At 39.3% G+C, this 15,932-nt stretch overlaps 2 protein-coding genes across 2 annotated transcripts; one reads left to right on the forward strand and one right to left on the reverse strand.

Annotated features, from left to right (window-relative positions):
* Window positions 1–6,826: 6,826 nt before the first annotated feature.
* Window positions 6,827–10,043, reverse strand: LOC114531774. The gene is made up of 6 exons (XM_028553392.1): window positions 9,842–10,043; window positions 9,658–9,747; window positions 9,307–9,471; window positions 8,047–8,234; window positions 7,652–7,907; window positions 6,827–7,527 (listed from the first exon to the last, which is right to left on the reverse strand). The coding sequence occupies exons 1-6, from the start codon at window positions 9,981–9,983 to the stop codon at window positions 7,358–7,360; spliced, it is 1,011 nt and encodes a 336-aa protein (XP_028409193.1). The 5' UTR covers window positions 9,984–10,043; the 3' UTR covers window positions 6,827–7,357.
* Window positions 10,044–10,681: 638 nt separating this feature from the next.
* On the forward strand, window positions 10,682–13,809 carry LOC114531802 (sphingomyelin synthase-related protein 1-like). The gene is made up of 3 exons (XM_028553420.1): window positions 10,682–11,429; window positions 11,909–12,059; window positions 12,646–13,809. Exons 1-3 carry the CDS (start codon window positions 10,692–10,694, stop codon window positions 12,957–12,959), a joined length of 1,203 nt encoding a protein of 400 aa, XP_028409221.1. The 5' UTR covers window positions 10,682–10,691; the 3' UTR covers window positions 12,960–13,809.
* The last annotated feature ends 2,123 nt before the right edge of the window (window positions 13,810–15,932 follow it).

Consider the following 15,932-nt stretch of genomic DNA (forward strand, 5'->3'; position numbering starts at 1 on the left):
TGGACGCTGAAATTCTTTTGCGTTGACATCGAAACTCATTTGTGTTGATTTTGGAACTCTTTTGTGTGGACGCTAGAACTCTTTTGCGTTGACGCTGTAACTCTTTTGTGTTCACGTTGGAACTCTTTTGTGTGGACGCTAAAACTCTTTTTCGTGGACGCTGGAACTCTATTGTTTTGATGCTGCAACTCTTTTGTTAGCACGTTGCAACTCATATTTGTTGACGTTGGAAGACTTTTGTGAGAACGTCGGAACTCTTTTCTGTGGACGCTAGATCTCTTTTGTTTGGACGCTGGAACTCTTTTCTGTGGACTTTGGAACTCTTTTGTGTGGACGCTGGAATTCTTTGGTGTGTTGACATTTGAACTCTTTGGTGCTGATGTTGAAACTCTTTTGTGGACGCTGGAAAACTTTTGCATGTGTGGATGTTGGAATTTTATGGTTGACGCTGGAACTCTTTTGTGTGGACGCTGGAACTATTTTCTGTTGACGCTCGAACGCTTTTGTGTTGAAACTGGATATCTTTTGTGAGGATATTGGAACTCCTTTATATATTGACGTTGGGACTCTTTTCTGTAGACGCTGCCACGCTGAAACTCTTTTGCGTGGATGCTGGAAGTCTTATGTGTTGACGCTGGAACTCTTTTGTGTTGACCATGGAACTCTTTTGTGTTCACGTTGAACTCTTTTTTGTTGACGGTCGAACATTTTTGTTTGGGCGCTGCAACTCTTTTGTGAGCATGTTGGAACTCTTATTTGTTGACGTTGGAACTCTTTTCTGTACACGCTGCCACGCTAGAACTCTTGTGCGTGGACGCTAAAATTCTTCTGCGTTGACGCCAGAACTCATTTGTGTTGATGTTTGAACTCTTTTGTGTGGACGCTAGAATTCTTTTGTGTTGACGCTGTAACTCTTTTGTGTTCACGTTGGAAGACTTTTGTAATGACGTTGGAACTCTTTTGAGTTGACCGTGGAACTCTTTTGTGTTCACGTTGGAACTCTTTTTTGTTCACGTTGGAACTCTTTTGTGTGGACGCTAAAACTCCTTTTCGTGGACATTGGAACTCTTCTGTGTTGACGCTGCTACTCTTTTGTTAGCACGTTGGAACTCTTATTTGTTGACGTTGGAACGCTTTGTGAGAACGCTGGAACTCTTTTCTGTGGACGCTAGATCTCTTTTGTTTGGACGCTGGAACTCTTTTCTGTGGACTTTAGAACTCTTTTGTGTGGACGCTGGAATTCTTCGGTGTGTTGACATTTGAACTCTTTGGTGCTCATGTTGGAACTCTTTTGTGGAGGCTGGAAAACATTTGCATGTGTGGATGTTGGAATTTTTTGCGTTGACGCTGGAACTCTTTTGTGTAGACGCTGTAACTATTTATTGTTGACGCTGGAACGCTTTTGTGTTGAAACTGGAACTCTTTTGTGAGGATATTGGAACTCCTTTATATTGACGTTGGGATTTTCTTCTGTAGACGCTGCCACGCTGGAACTCTTTTGTGTTGACCATGGAACTCTTTTGTGTTCACGTTGGAACTCTTTTTTGTTGACGGTGGAACTATTTTGTGTCGACGCTTGACCTTTTTTTGGTTGACGCTGGAACTCTTTTGTGTTCACGTATGAACTCTTTTGTGTGGATGCTCGAACTCTTTTTCGTGGACGCTGGAACTCTTTTGTGAGGAAATTGGAACTCTTATTTGTTCACGTTGGAACACCTTTGTGTTGACGTTAGAACTCTTTTCTGTGCACGGTGTCACGCTGCCATGCTGGAACTCTTTTGTGTGGATGCTTGAACTCTTTTTTGAGCATGTTGGAACTCTTATTTGTTCACGTTGAAACTCTTTTCTGTAGACGCTGCCACGCCAGAACTCATTTGTGTGGACGCTGGAACTCTTTTGCGTTGACGCCAGAACTCATTTGTGTTGATGTTGGATCTCTTTTGTGTTGACGCTGGAACTCTTTTGTGTTCGCGTTGGAACTCTTTTCTGTGGACGCTTGAAATCTTTTTTGCGGATGATGGAACTCTTTTGTGTGGACGCTGGAACTATTTTGTGTTGACGCTGGAACGCTTTTGTGTTGAAACTGGAACTTTTTTGTTAGGATATTGGAACTCCTTTATATATTGACGTTGGGACTGTTTTCTGTAGACACTGCCGTGCTAGAACTCTTTTGCGTGGACGCTGAAATTCTTTTGCCTTGACATCGGAACTCATTTGTGTTGACGCTGTAACTCTTTTGTGTTCACATTGCAACTCTCTTTCGTGGACGTTGGAACTCTTTTGTGTTGACGTTGCAACTCTTTTCTGTGGACGCTGCCACGCTGGAAATCTTTTGTGTGGACGCTTGAACTCTTTTGTGAGAACGTTGGAACTCTTATTTTTTGACGTTGGAACTCTTTTCTGTAGACGCTGCCACGCTAGAACTCTTTTGCGTGGATGCTGAAATTCTTTTGCGTTGACATCGGAACTCATTTGTGTTGATGTTGGGACTCTTTTCTGTACACGCTGCCACGCTACAACTCTTTTGCGCGGACGCTGAAATTCTTTTGCGTTGACATCGGAACTCATTTGTGTTGATGATGGGACTCTTTTCTGTACACGCTGCCACGCTAGGACTCTTTTGCGTGAACGCTGAAATTCTTTTGCGTTGACATCGGAACTCATTTGTGTTGATGTTGGAATTCTTTTGTGTGGACGCTACAACTCTTTTGTGTTGACGCTGTAACTCTTTCGTGTTACGTTGGAACTCTTTTGTGTTCACGTTGGAACTCTTTTGAGTTGACCATGGAACTCTTTTGTGTTCACGTTGGAACTCTTTTTTGTTCACGTTGGAACTCTTTTGTGTGGACGCTAAAACTCTTTTTCGTGGACGATGGAACTCTTTTGTGTTGACGCTGCAACTCTTTTGTGTTGAAACTGGAACTTTTTTGTGAGGATAATGGAACTCTTTTATATTGACGTTGGGACTCTTTTCTGTAGACGCTGCCACGCTGAAACTGGAACGCTGGAACTCTTATGTGTTGACGCTGGAACTCTTTTGTGTTGACCATAGAACTCTTTTGTGTTCACGTTTAAACTCTTTTTTGTTGACGGTAGAACTATTTTGTGTGGACGCTTGACCTTTTTTTCATAGACGCTGGAACTCTTTTTTATGGACGCCAGAACTCATTTGTGTTGATGTTGGAACTCTTTTGTGTTGACGCTGGAACTCTTTTGTGTTGACGCTGGAACTCTGTTGTGTTGACGATGGAACTCTTCTGTGTTCACGTTGGAACTCTTTTTTGTTGACGGTCGAACATTTTTGTTTGGGCGCTGCAACTTTTTTCATAGACGCTGGAACTCTTTTATATGGACGCCAGAACTCATTGGTGTTGATGTTGGAACTCTTTTGTGTTGACGCTGGAACTCTTTTGTGTTGACGCTGGAACTCTGTTGTGTTGACGATGGAACTCTTCTGTGTTCACGTTGGAACTCTTTTTTGTTGACGGTCGAACATTTTTGTTTGGGCGCTGCAACTCTTTTGTGAGCATGTTAGAACTCTTATTTGTTGACGTTGGAACTCTTTTCTGTAGACGCTCTAACGCTGGAACTCTTTTGTGTTGACGTTGGAACTCTTTTGTGTTGACCATGGAACTCTTTTGTGTTCACGTTTAAACTCTTTTTTGTTGACTGTGGAACTATTTTGTGTGGACGCTTGACCTTTTTTTCGTGGACGCTGGAACTTTTTTGTGAGGACGCCAGAACTCATTTGTGTTGATGTTGGAACTCTTTTGTGTTGACGCTGGAACTGTTTTGTGTTCGCGTTGGAACTCTTTTGTGTGGACGCTTGAAATCTTTTTTGTGGATGATGGAACTCTTTTGTGTGGACGCTAGAACCATTTTGTGTTGACGCTGGAACGCTTTTGTGTTGAAACTGGAACTTTTTTGTGAGGATATTGGAACTTCCTTATATTGACGTTGGAACCGTTTTCTGTACACGCTGCCACGCTAGAACTCTTTTGCGTGGACGCTGAAATTCTTTTGCGTTGACATCGGAACTCATTTGTGTTGACGTTGGAACTCTTTTGTGTGGACGCTAGAACTCTTTTGTGTTGACGCTGTAACTCTTTTGTGTTCACGTTGGAACTCTTTTGTGTTCACGTTGGAACTCTTTTGTGTTCACGTTGGAACTCTTTTGAGTTGACCATGGAACTCTTTTGTGTTCACCTTGGAACTCTTTTTTGTTCACGTTGGAACTCTTTTGTGTGGACGCTAAAACTCGTTTTCGTGGACGCTGGAACTCTATTGTTTTGATGCTGCAACTCTTTTGTTAGCACGTTGCAACTCATATTTGTTGACGTTGGAAGACTTTTGTGAGAACGTCGGAACTCTTTTCTGTGGACGCTAGATCTCTTTTGTTTGGACGCTGGAACTCTTTTCTGTGGACTTTGGAACTCTTTTGTGTGGACGTTGGAATTCTTTGGTGTGTTGACATTTGAACTCTTTGGTGCTGATGTTGAAACTTTTTCGTGGACGCTGGAAAACTTTTGCATGTGTGGATGTTGGAATTTTTTGGTTGACGCTGGAACTCTTTTGTGTGGACGCTGGAACTATTTTGTGTTGACGCTCGAACGCTTTTTTGTTGAAACTGGATATCTTTTGTGAGGATATTGGAACTCTTTTATATATTGACGTTGGGACTCTTTTCTGTAGACGCTGCCACGCTGAAACTCTTTTGCGTGGATGCTGGAACTCTTATGTGTTGACGCTGGAACTCTTTTGTGTTGACCATGGAACTCTTTTGTGTTCACGTTGAACTCTTTTTTGTTGACGGTCGAACATTTTTGTTTGGGCGCTGCAACTCTTTTGTGAGCATGTTGGAACTCTTATTTGTTGACGTTGGAACTCTTTTCTGTAGACGCTACCACGCTGGAACTCTTTTGTGTTGACGTGGGAACTCTTTTGTGTTGACCACGGAACTCTTTTGTGTTCACGTTTAAACTCTTTTTTGTTGACTGTGGAACTATTTTGTGTGGACGCTTGACCTTTTTTTCGTGGACGATGGAACTTTTTTGTGAGGACGCCAGAACTCATTTGTGTTTATGTTGCAACTCTTTTGTGTTGACGCTGGAACTCTTTTGTGTTCGCGTTGGAACTCTTTTCTGTGGACGCTTGAAATCTTTTTTGTGGATGATGGAACTCTTTTGTGTGGATGCTGGAACTATTTTGTGTTGACGCTGGAACGCTTTTGTGTTGAAACTGGAACTTTTTTGTTAGGATATTGGAACTCCTTTATATATTGACGTTGGGACTCTTTTCTGTAGACACTGCCGTGCTAGAACTCTTTTGCGTGGACGCTGAAATTCTTTTGCCTTGACATCGGAACTCATTTGTGTTGACGTTGGAACTCTTTTGTGTGGACGTTATAACTCTTTTGTGTTGGAACTCAATAGAGTTGACCATGGAACTCTTTTGTGTTCACGTTGGAACTCTTTTTGTTCACGTTGGAACTCTCTTGCGTAGACGCTAAAACTCCTATTCGTGGACGCTGGAACTTTTTTGTGTTGACGCTGCAACTCTTTTGTTACCACATTGGAACTCTTATTTGTTGACGTTGGAACTCTTTTCTGTAGACGCTGTCACGCTGGAACTTTTTTCCGTGCACGCTGGAATTCTTTTGCGTGGACGCCGGAACTCATTTGTGTTGACGTTGGAACTCTTTTTTGATGACCAAGGGATTCTTTTGTGTTCACGTTGGAACTCTTTTTTGTTCACGTTGGAACTTCTATTGTGTTGACACTGGAACTCGTTTGTGTGAACGCTATAATTCTTTTGTGTTGACGTTGGAACTCTTTTGTCTGGACGCTGCAACAGTCTTTTGTTAGCACGTTGGAACTGTTATTTGTTGATGTTGGAACTCTTTTCTGTAGACGCTGCCACGCTGGAACTCTTTTGCGTGGACACTAGAACTCTTTTTTGTGGACGCTGGAACTCTTTTGTGAGGACGTTTGAACTCTTATTTGTTCATGTTTGGATGGAACTCTTTTGTGAGGACGTTGGAACTCTTATTTGTTCACGTTTGAACACCTTTCTGTTGACGTTGGAATTCTTTTCTGCGGACGCTGCCGCGCTGGAACAGTTTTAAGAGGACGTCGGAACTCTTATTTGTTGACCGTGGAACTCCTTTGTTTTCACGTTGGAACTGTTTTTTGTTGACGGTGTAACTCTTTTGAGTGGACGCTGGAACTATTTTGTATTGACGTTGGACTTCTTTTTTGTTGACGCTGGAACTCTTTTATGTTGATATTAGAACTGTTTGTTTAAATGCTGGAACTCTTTTTGACGGTGGAACTCTTTTGTGTTCACGTTAGAACTCTTGTGAGAACGTTTGGAGCTATTTTCTATTGACGATGGAGCCTTTTTGTGAGGACGCTGGAACTCTTTTGTGTTTATGTAGGAATTGGTTTGTGTGGATGCTGGGACTCTTTTTTGTTTACGCTGAAACTCTTTTGTGTTGACGCTGAAACTCGTTTGTGTCGACGCTTGAAACTCTTTTTGGTTCACGGTGGAACTGTTTTGTGTTCACGTTGGAACTCTTTTGCGAGGACGCTGAAACTCTTTTGTGTGGACGTTGGAACTCTTTTTTATTGACGTTGGAACTCCTTTGTGTTGACCTTGGAACACTTTTCTGTGGACGCTTCCACGCTGGAACTCTTTTGTGTGAACGCTGGAACTCATTTGTGTTGATGTTGGAACTTGTTTGTGTGGACGCTTGAACTCGTTTGTGTGGATGCCTGGACCCTTTTTGGTTGAAGGTGGAACTCTTTTGTGTGGACGCTGAAACTCCTTTGTTTTGACGTAGGAACTCTTTTCTGTGGACGCTGCGACGCTGGTACTCTTTTGTGTTGAAGCTTGAACTCTTTTTGTTGACGCAGGAAGTCTAGATCTTTTATGTTGATGTTGGAACTGTTTTGTGTGAACGCTGAAACTCTTTTGTATGGACGTTGGAACTGTGATGTGTGGATGTTGTAACTGTTATGTGTGGACGTTGGAACTCCGATGTTTGGTCATTGCAGGAATTATTGTGTTTGGACACTGAAATTCTTGTTAATGGACGTTGGATGTTTTTTGTGTGTACGTTGGTATTGTTGTGTTTGTCGTAGAAAGTTTTATTTTTTGTTAGTTTTGTGTTTTTTACTTCTATTATCTTGTCAGTTGATGTTAAATCTTGTGAATTGGGTGTTGTGTTATGAGAGGTTTATTGGCTTCCTGTGGCGGAAGCGTTCTTTTTCTTGTAAAGATCACTTGGTGTAACTGCTGCGATGTTTTGCTCCTCTGAAGAAGTTGCTTTTGATTTTCTTTTTCCATTCGTTGTTTTTTAAAAGAATTTGAATTTGGAGGTCTTGTGTTTGGTCGTTGTTTCCTCGTTTTCGTTGGGCTCGTTGATCTTTTTTGGCTGTTTAACTTTTTTCACTTTGGTTTTTCCATGTTTCCAAAACTGGGACCATTTACTTGTTTTCGTTGTAGTTGTCTCCGCTGAAGATGATGCTATGAAATTAATAATCACTTGTGAAATGTTTAGCCGTGAGGTGTGAAACTAACCGCAGCATCTGATATGTATGTAATAGAAGAAATTGAGCTCATTTTCTTACGCCTGAAATACGGTGTTTACCTTCTCCATTTGCTTTCTCCATCTGCTTGTATTCATCATCTGGTTCAATGGATGGAACCTCTCTGGAGTGGATGTCACTTGACGTTGTTCCTTGAAACATTTTGTAGATATCAGATGGTTTCTTCATTGGACAAGGTTCAGGATTTACTGAGTCGTTGCCAGTAGTCGAATCACATAAAGGGTTGATCTTTCTGTGTTTTCGTTTCATTTTCCTTGAACATTTCTTCTTTTTGACTTTGATATCTTCTTCGGCAAGCTGAAGTGATTGTAAAGGACCCAGGTTAATAGAACTTTCAATGACGAGCAATATTTTACTAAGTAGAGTACAAGTTTGGTAATCAGATTTTCTTGTGTTGGAAAGTTTACCCTTTGCATGCTTGATTGGTTTCTCTTACCTCACAAAGAGATTCTGCGACATTTTCTTGAACGTTTGAGTCGGAACTCTCTGCATTGACATATTGCCCTGTTTTCGCAAGCTTTTGTGCAGGCGTGTCAGAAATGCCCGACTTTAATTTTAACTGTTTTTCCTTTCTTTCGTTGTCTTCTTTTGCCCACTGACGACACTCGAAGGCAATTTCTGAAGCTGGATATAAGAGAAATTGTATTATTAATGAGAAGTGGCCGGTTGTATAAAAACTTCGTTAACTTTAACTATGATCATCGGTAATCACTGTAGTTAATTCCTTAACTATAATTATTTAACTATACGACTTAATACCTGCGTTGCACAAAACCTAGTTTGTCGGATGATTATTAACTAATCACGTTAACTTGCGTGGAGCTTGCGTGGGGTTGTTAAACAAAGAAATAGCATGAAGTATCTCGAAATTATTCACCGCTGCTATTGATTTTTAACAAGACTGTGGACTCGTATTTTAAACAATTGACAGTATTTTGATCAGTGATTTTGATCTAAAATATTGGAAAAATACAATAAAACAAGGAAAAAGTTCAAAATAATTCAACGAAAAAGGCTCGCTTAATATAAAAAGCCTCCTTTGAGTCAAACTACCGGTTGCAGTTGAAAATGGAGATGGCTAATCTTTCCTTGGATCGTAATTTGGCATCGACACGTCTCTCGAAGCAAAGATATATTCTGTTGCTGCCCAAATGAAAAAAATAAAAACATATTGAAGGTTTACAAGCTTCGACGGGGGCTTTACTAAGTTGACAACCTTGGTAGGTGTTGATTTAATTTTTTCTCAAAAGCTCAAGACACCATTTTTAACTACGATTTGGAAAGTTAACGATGCCCTTGAGGATAGTTAACTTTAACCACTTTTAAACTGCAGTTGAGGCTAACTACACTTTTATACAACCGACTTAACTACGTGATTAAAGTTAACTACTTTTTAAATTTTAATTACTTTTTATCTACTTTTTAACTGCAGTTAGCGCTAACTAGGTTTTTATACCCAACCGGCCCCATTGCGCTCCACATTTGACGAAGGGTTTCCCTGATAGCATTGCTTAACTAAAAAAATTCCACGCTCAGCAATATCAACACTCCTTTTCACTGGCAGCCTATCAATGTAATTTTATTTTACCAGCGGGTTTTTATCTAAAATTTATTTTAAAACTTCGAAAGGTATATTTGGACTAGTCTTATATGTTGCGGTATATTGCAGGCAGTTGAATTCAATAAGTAAACTTACCGATTTTACGAGTTATGCCTCGGCGAGTGAGGTCTTCTGTGTGAACTGACAGAACTGTGTCGCCACCGTTGTCTTCTACATCGTTGTTATTTTCAAATATCACTTCAGAAAGTTGAACTGCTTCATTTCTCTTCTTTCTCGGTGTCTTTTTAGTGTGGCCACATTCTGAAAGAAGAAAAATAATTATTATTCCATTTTGGCAATTGTACTGGGACGCTTATATATATTTCTTTCATTTTTTTTCAAAGAAATCAGCCCGCTTTAGAAATGTGCACATGCAATAGAAAACAAAATGTCATTCACAAAGGCAGAAGCGAAATTTGATGAATCATCTCAAATTAATTCACTAACCTTCTGTTTGGCTGTTGACGCCGAACAAATCGTGGTACCTTTTTTCCTCTTCGGACATTTCTCGTGTTCCGCCAACAGACCCAAGTCTCTCTGGAATAACAAAAAAAACAAAACAATAAGTTAGCGCGTGATGGGGTTATCAGTCAGAAATACTAATGAAACAGTTGAGACCTGAATGAATTACCTGCATATCTTCTTGAAATCTTTAACTGATTATCACTCGCTAAGCCGTCGTTGTCTCGAATTTTTTCCATTTCCAACAATGTACCTTCGCCAACTTTCGACCTGCGTCGGAAGGGTTTGGATAATGAGGAAAGGGAAAACATACTTTTCAATTAACCGCTTTTTATCGCTCTGTGAAAGAATTTTTCGCGCGCAAAATTTTTGCAAACCTATCCGCACGAAACGATCATTTAATTGACAACTATTGAATGAATTTTTCGTCATTTAATTAAACCGCCCGATGCGTGCGTTTTCATTAAAATGATTTTGTCGTGAATCAAGCTAAAAACTAACAGTAATGGTATGCATGACCACTAAACGGCAACAACCAAGAGCGTAGGAAAAATCCACAGATCGGGGGGGCACCGGTTTCCAGGGGCACCTTTGGTTAATAAACTGAGGGCAGCTAAAAAATGTATGCCAAAGCTGCAAGGACATCACTAGTGAGGTTATATTTTTTATTTAGGCACGAAAAAGATTTAGGCACGTGTAAATGGGCATACGTAGAAAACAAAAAGGGGAGCTTCGATTTTAAAATACTATTTACAGCTACATTAGCGTCTCAAAAAAAGCATTTTACATCACAAGAGGTCACATATGGCTCCTTGAAAAATTTTGGGGACATGCTCTCCCCCCTGTTCCTACGCTACTTTCCTCTTTCCTTTCACTACTTTTCCTGCTACTTTCTATGGTCCCTGTTCTCTTCAATTATTTATATTTCAATTATCCCACCCTAAAATTGGAGCCCGTTGCTCACAAATTTATGCAAGAAAAAATTAGTCAACAAGACAACAACTGTCAGAGCAACAATAATGGCGTCCAACGCTGTAAATTTGGCGTCCTGGGATGTCGATAAAGTGGAACATTGGCTTGGCGAGAATGGCTTTGATTCATATATCAATATGTTCTGTAAAACACACAAAATCGACGGAATATGTCTGCTTAATTTGACCGAAAGAGACTTAAGAGAGCCGCCAATGCAAATAAAAGTTTTAGGAGATGTCAAACGGATATGGATAGCCATACTAGAATTGCGAAAGTCTTGTGGAAATTCGAAAAACAGTTTAAACTACTCGCGTACAAGTACCCCAGATGATTTAAAGTCAGCAACTGATTTTTCGGATGGTCGGATCTTAACAGATAACTCAGATTCTGATACTGAACCGACGGAAATTTTTGTACGTTTGTCGACTGTTGGTGATACCGGTCGTACTCTGGCTTCGGTTGCCTATTGCATTCTCGTTCTAATTATTACCTCATTAACGATGACGGTTGTCCATGATCGAGTTCCAGATATGACTCGTTATCCACCCTTGCCTGATATATTTTTAGACAACATGCCTCTTGTTCCATGGGCATTCTACATTTGTGAACTGTCAGCATCAATAATGGGTTTCATTCTTTTCATGATTATCATCCTGCATAAACACAGGTTTATCCTAATTAGACGTATCTGTGCAATCGTTGGAACAGTGTTTCTACTGCGATGTGTTACTATGTTTCTGACCTCATTAAGTGTACCTGGTGTGCACTTGGAGTGCTCTGGCAAGGTATAAACAGTTCTCTATGATAAATGAGGTGCAGATATTTAACTAATTACAAGTAAACTGAAAGTCTAAACAAGACCCAAGGACATTATTATAGCCCCAGCTTATTTGCTGAGACACAATTTTATACATACCTACTCCTTTTATTAATCGTGTTAGTCCTAATGATAATTATCTCATCATCTTTTTCATACCCTGAACACAGTCAATCAGCTCAGGCCCTATTTTGCACCCTTTTACATCCTAGCTTCTACTTTAATGCTAAGAACTATTTAATAATAATATAATACCTTTTCTTGTCGCTACTTGTCAATGCAAAATAAAAATTTATATTTACATTTGGAAAATGCACATAAAAAATTATCTTCTATTAGACAAGCTTATTCTGACTAATACCTTACATAAGTACCACAAAGAAAAACCAAGTTGATATGAACACCATTCATATCACCTTAAACTCAAGGATATTATGTTAACTTTAGATTTATGGTGATTGGGAAACAAGATTCAAACGAGCATTCACAATATTCTTTGGAGGAGGTCTTGCTTTAAATGGTGTTCGCTCCTGTGGTGATTATATGTACAGTGGCCACACATGTGCTGTGACTTTGCTCAATTTTTTTATTTCTGAATGTAAGTATAAAAGATATTCAATTCCAATAGAATAGGTACTTATAGTCCAAAGCAATATACTCTAGTGGAAACATGTGATTTTACACAAGAATTAATTGTATAGACACATGTATATCATATATGGTTTTCAATTTAATATATTGGTCTCAAATTTTAATGGGATAGCTTTACCAGTTTTAAACTGTCCTAGTTTCTAGTGAGATATTTAACCATAAATAGTCTGGAATAACTGTGAAATGCAAGAAAGAAAATAATTATGAAAAAGGTTGAGAATGGTGGTAAAAAACCAAATATGCAGAGAAATGTAATTGCAGGATTAACAGACAGGGGCGTAACTAGAACGATAATTGGGGGGGTGAATATTCATATATTCAGTTCTGCCCGACGGATTTCTATTGTAAGCTTTTGCAATTACAAAAGAAATCCGTACGGCAGAACTGGGTATATGAATATTCACCCCCCCCCCCCCAATTATCCTTCTAGTTACGCCACTGTTAACAGATCGGTCATAATATCACCAGCTAATCCAGTGTGTTATCACAATTGCCTAGAGATTTGCCTTGAACAACCATCTTTCTCTTTGCAGACACGCCAAGGCGATGGTCATTCCTTCACACGATCTGCTGGTTGCTTAATATATTTGGTATCTTTTTCATCCTTGCTGCGCATGAGCACTACTCCATCGACGTATTCATTGCTTTCTACATATCTTCGCGTATCTTCTTGTACTATCACGCCTTGGCGAACGCACAGTCGCTTGATAACCGCGCCCAGCTGCGTACGAGGATATGGTTCCCGCTCTTTTATTTCTTTGAAAACAACTGCAAGTTCAAGGGTCGGGTCCCGAACGAATATGAATGGCCAATCACGCTGCCGTTTTGGAACAAAAAGGAACAATAATAAAATGGTTGTTTCATTTTAGCACTTTTCTTAAAAGCACTCATCTTATGTATTTTGCCTGATTTTTACTAGAGGCTGGCCTGATCGATCATACGTTCAAAACACATACACACGTACATGAACGTAGCACCTACCAAGATCAATCATGAATCAACACTTACAAACGAATATAAACAAAGATATATTAGCACCCAGATGAACCAGAGAGCCCAGAGGGCTTTCTATTTCGAGACAGTGTGATCGTACATTATTTTAAATCATGTATGGTATTCCCCCCGTTGGTTGCCGGGCTCATCACAGTCCACTCCTCCTATATAGTCGGGCCCATCACAGTCAACTCCCCCTATAGCCGGGCTCCTCAGTCCTCACAGTCGACTCCCCTTATATAGTTGGGCCCATCACAGTCAACTCCCCGTATAGCCGGGCCCATCACAGGCAACTCCCCGTATAGCCGGGCCCATCACAAACAACTTCCCGTATAGTCGGGCTCATCACAATCAACTTCCCCTATAGTCGGGCCCATCACAGTCAACTCCCCGTATAGCCAGGCTCATGACAGTCAACTCCCCCTATATAGTGTGTATACAACTTTATTGCTTTTGTTAAGACAAATTTTCACACAAATATATACTCATATGATTGGATCACCCTCCTCTAATGAAGATCAGGCTACTATTCAGATTTTAAATTTAGGAACTAATAAATAAATATAGTATAATTGGGTCATTTGTAGCTATATTCGAAAGCTATCGAATATATGGCAAAGATCTATAGGGAATTTCAAATTATATAAAATGTAAAAATTGATATATTAAATTGAAAAATTAGAAAGTATTTATAATTAAAACGTTTGAAATGATAAAATCTAATTATTAAATTATAGTGTGAACAGGCTAAAATAAATATATTTAATCTGTAATTTTGTGGTTTTACTTACAAGAATAAAGGATGTGATTTCATGAACTTAATAACTTTGTATACGTGCAGTTTAATATTGTTCATTATTTGAAAAAATTGTGAAGAAATGCGAAAAAAAATAATCAGAGTTAAGAAATTACCTTTTTTGGGTGTATAGGATGATGAGATGATGATGAAAAGGGCTTGGAAAATACCAAGAGATGATGATGACGAATGCTTGGAAAATCTAAACTGCGATTGTTTGAAAGAAACCGTAGTTTGAAGTCTAAAGATCAGTTTTAGAAATTTTTTCTCATACCAAAAACCGTTGCGTGCTTGAGAAAGAAAAAAAAACATCTTAAAAACTGCACGTTTTAACATATGTCATAAAAAGGTAAAGCATTTTAATAAGTTCGTGGCGAAATAGATAGCAAACTATCCTTTTTTGCTTCCCACACAAAATTGATGCCAGTCAAACCACAGATATGAAGGAACACGGATCACGCAGTCGTTAAATCTGAAGCCTTAGAAAATGGTGCATGAAATTGAAAAAATATAGCGATAAATGTAGTTTACAAGACCAAAAGATGAAATTCGACCAAAAAGGCGGAAAAATTAAGGCCTGACGGCCCTGTCCATACAAGGGGGATAAATATAGCTGCAACATATCATATATATTCATTGGCTGCGAAGTCCGGATAAAGAAACTGACATATTTTCCTGAGAAGAGGGACGTTTTTCAGACCAAAATGGTAAATAACGTGTTTATTTTTCACTTAAAGCAATGTTATTGCGGTCTTGAGTTTAAATATGTGATGCAATGACGAACACAACAAGTCAAACAACCAAAACCCACCCAAAACCTCATTCATTAATTTAGTAAAATTCACTCTTCGTGGTAATACGCTTTTGAAGAAACCAAAACAAAACAGGCCTTTGCTTGAGAAAATAAGACATGCACGGTATATTCCGTGATCAGATATGGCGAAATTCCACTCATTGCCATTGGCATTGCTGCAGCCAATCAGATTACAGGATAGGCATAGATGTGATCCGTCCGCTGCTGATTTATGAAAAAATAAAACATCAAATTCAAGAATTTCTTTGAGTAACGATGCGAGTGATGCTTCTCTCCTCAACTGATATGACTTTGGGCATTTCGTTCGATGAAGATAAATATTAGGGGGGTTGGGACTTTGGTGGAAGCAAAATAGAGTCTACCGATTATCCACCTGATATCTATCTCCATGCATCAAACGAAGTGCCCAAAAGTTTATATAGATTTACCCTTATCTGCACGTGGCATTACATCAGCATTTATATTGAAGTATGTTTGGGTCTTGGCAACTGAGAAAGTGCACCGCCCTAACGTATAGGACGTTATAGGACGTAGCAATTTAAGGTTTGTTACGGATGAAATTTGGACCATCTATGAAGGTAGTCCAAATTTCATCATTCTCAATTTTATCCATGCCAAAACTAAAATTGATCATAATAAACGGATGAAATTGGTACGTTTGAAATTTGGCGAACTATTTGGCAGTTTGAAATTTCATCCGAACCATTTTTGTGGTACCGCACCAAAAATTGTGCATAGTGTAAATATTCTATATTAGACATTAGCCCCTTTGACCCTTTATTAAATCTCAACAGTCAACTCTATACATCATTTACTATTTCATCGTCATCGGAACTTATGATTGACAAAACTCGAGAAAGTGAAATGTTGTGGTCAGGAAAAGGCCATCCTTTCATGCATGTTCGTCGATCACTCAACTCGCTTCTCGTGATGTTGTTGGCGGGATGATTTATCGGCTGTAACTTAGATTTCGTACGACTAATTTGAGCTACCACAGTCCGGTTATATATATCAGTCAAAATATCTGAATAAACAACAAACCCTAATCGGCTAAGTGGAATATCTGGGGTTTATACATAAAGGAACAATGCTTTGTCAGCTGCTTATAATCAGTTTTAACAATCTGTCTGCAGTTTAGAATTATTTAGGATTCTTTTATTTATTAGTCACGAGTCGACGTTCTCTGATGCATGAGATAAAATATCAAAAACAGCCTT

The sequence above is a fragment of the Dendronephthya gigantea genome, unplaced genomic scaffold, assembly GCF_004324835.1.
Source record: "Dendronephthya gigantea isolate DGI-Jeju-01 unplaced genomic scaffold, DenGig_1.0 000074F, whole genome shotgun sequence".
Lineage (NCBI taxonomy): Eukaryota > Metazoa > Cnidaria > Anthozoa > Malacalcyonacea > Nephtheidae > Dendronephthya > Dendronephthya gigantea.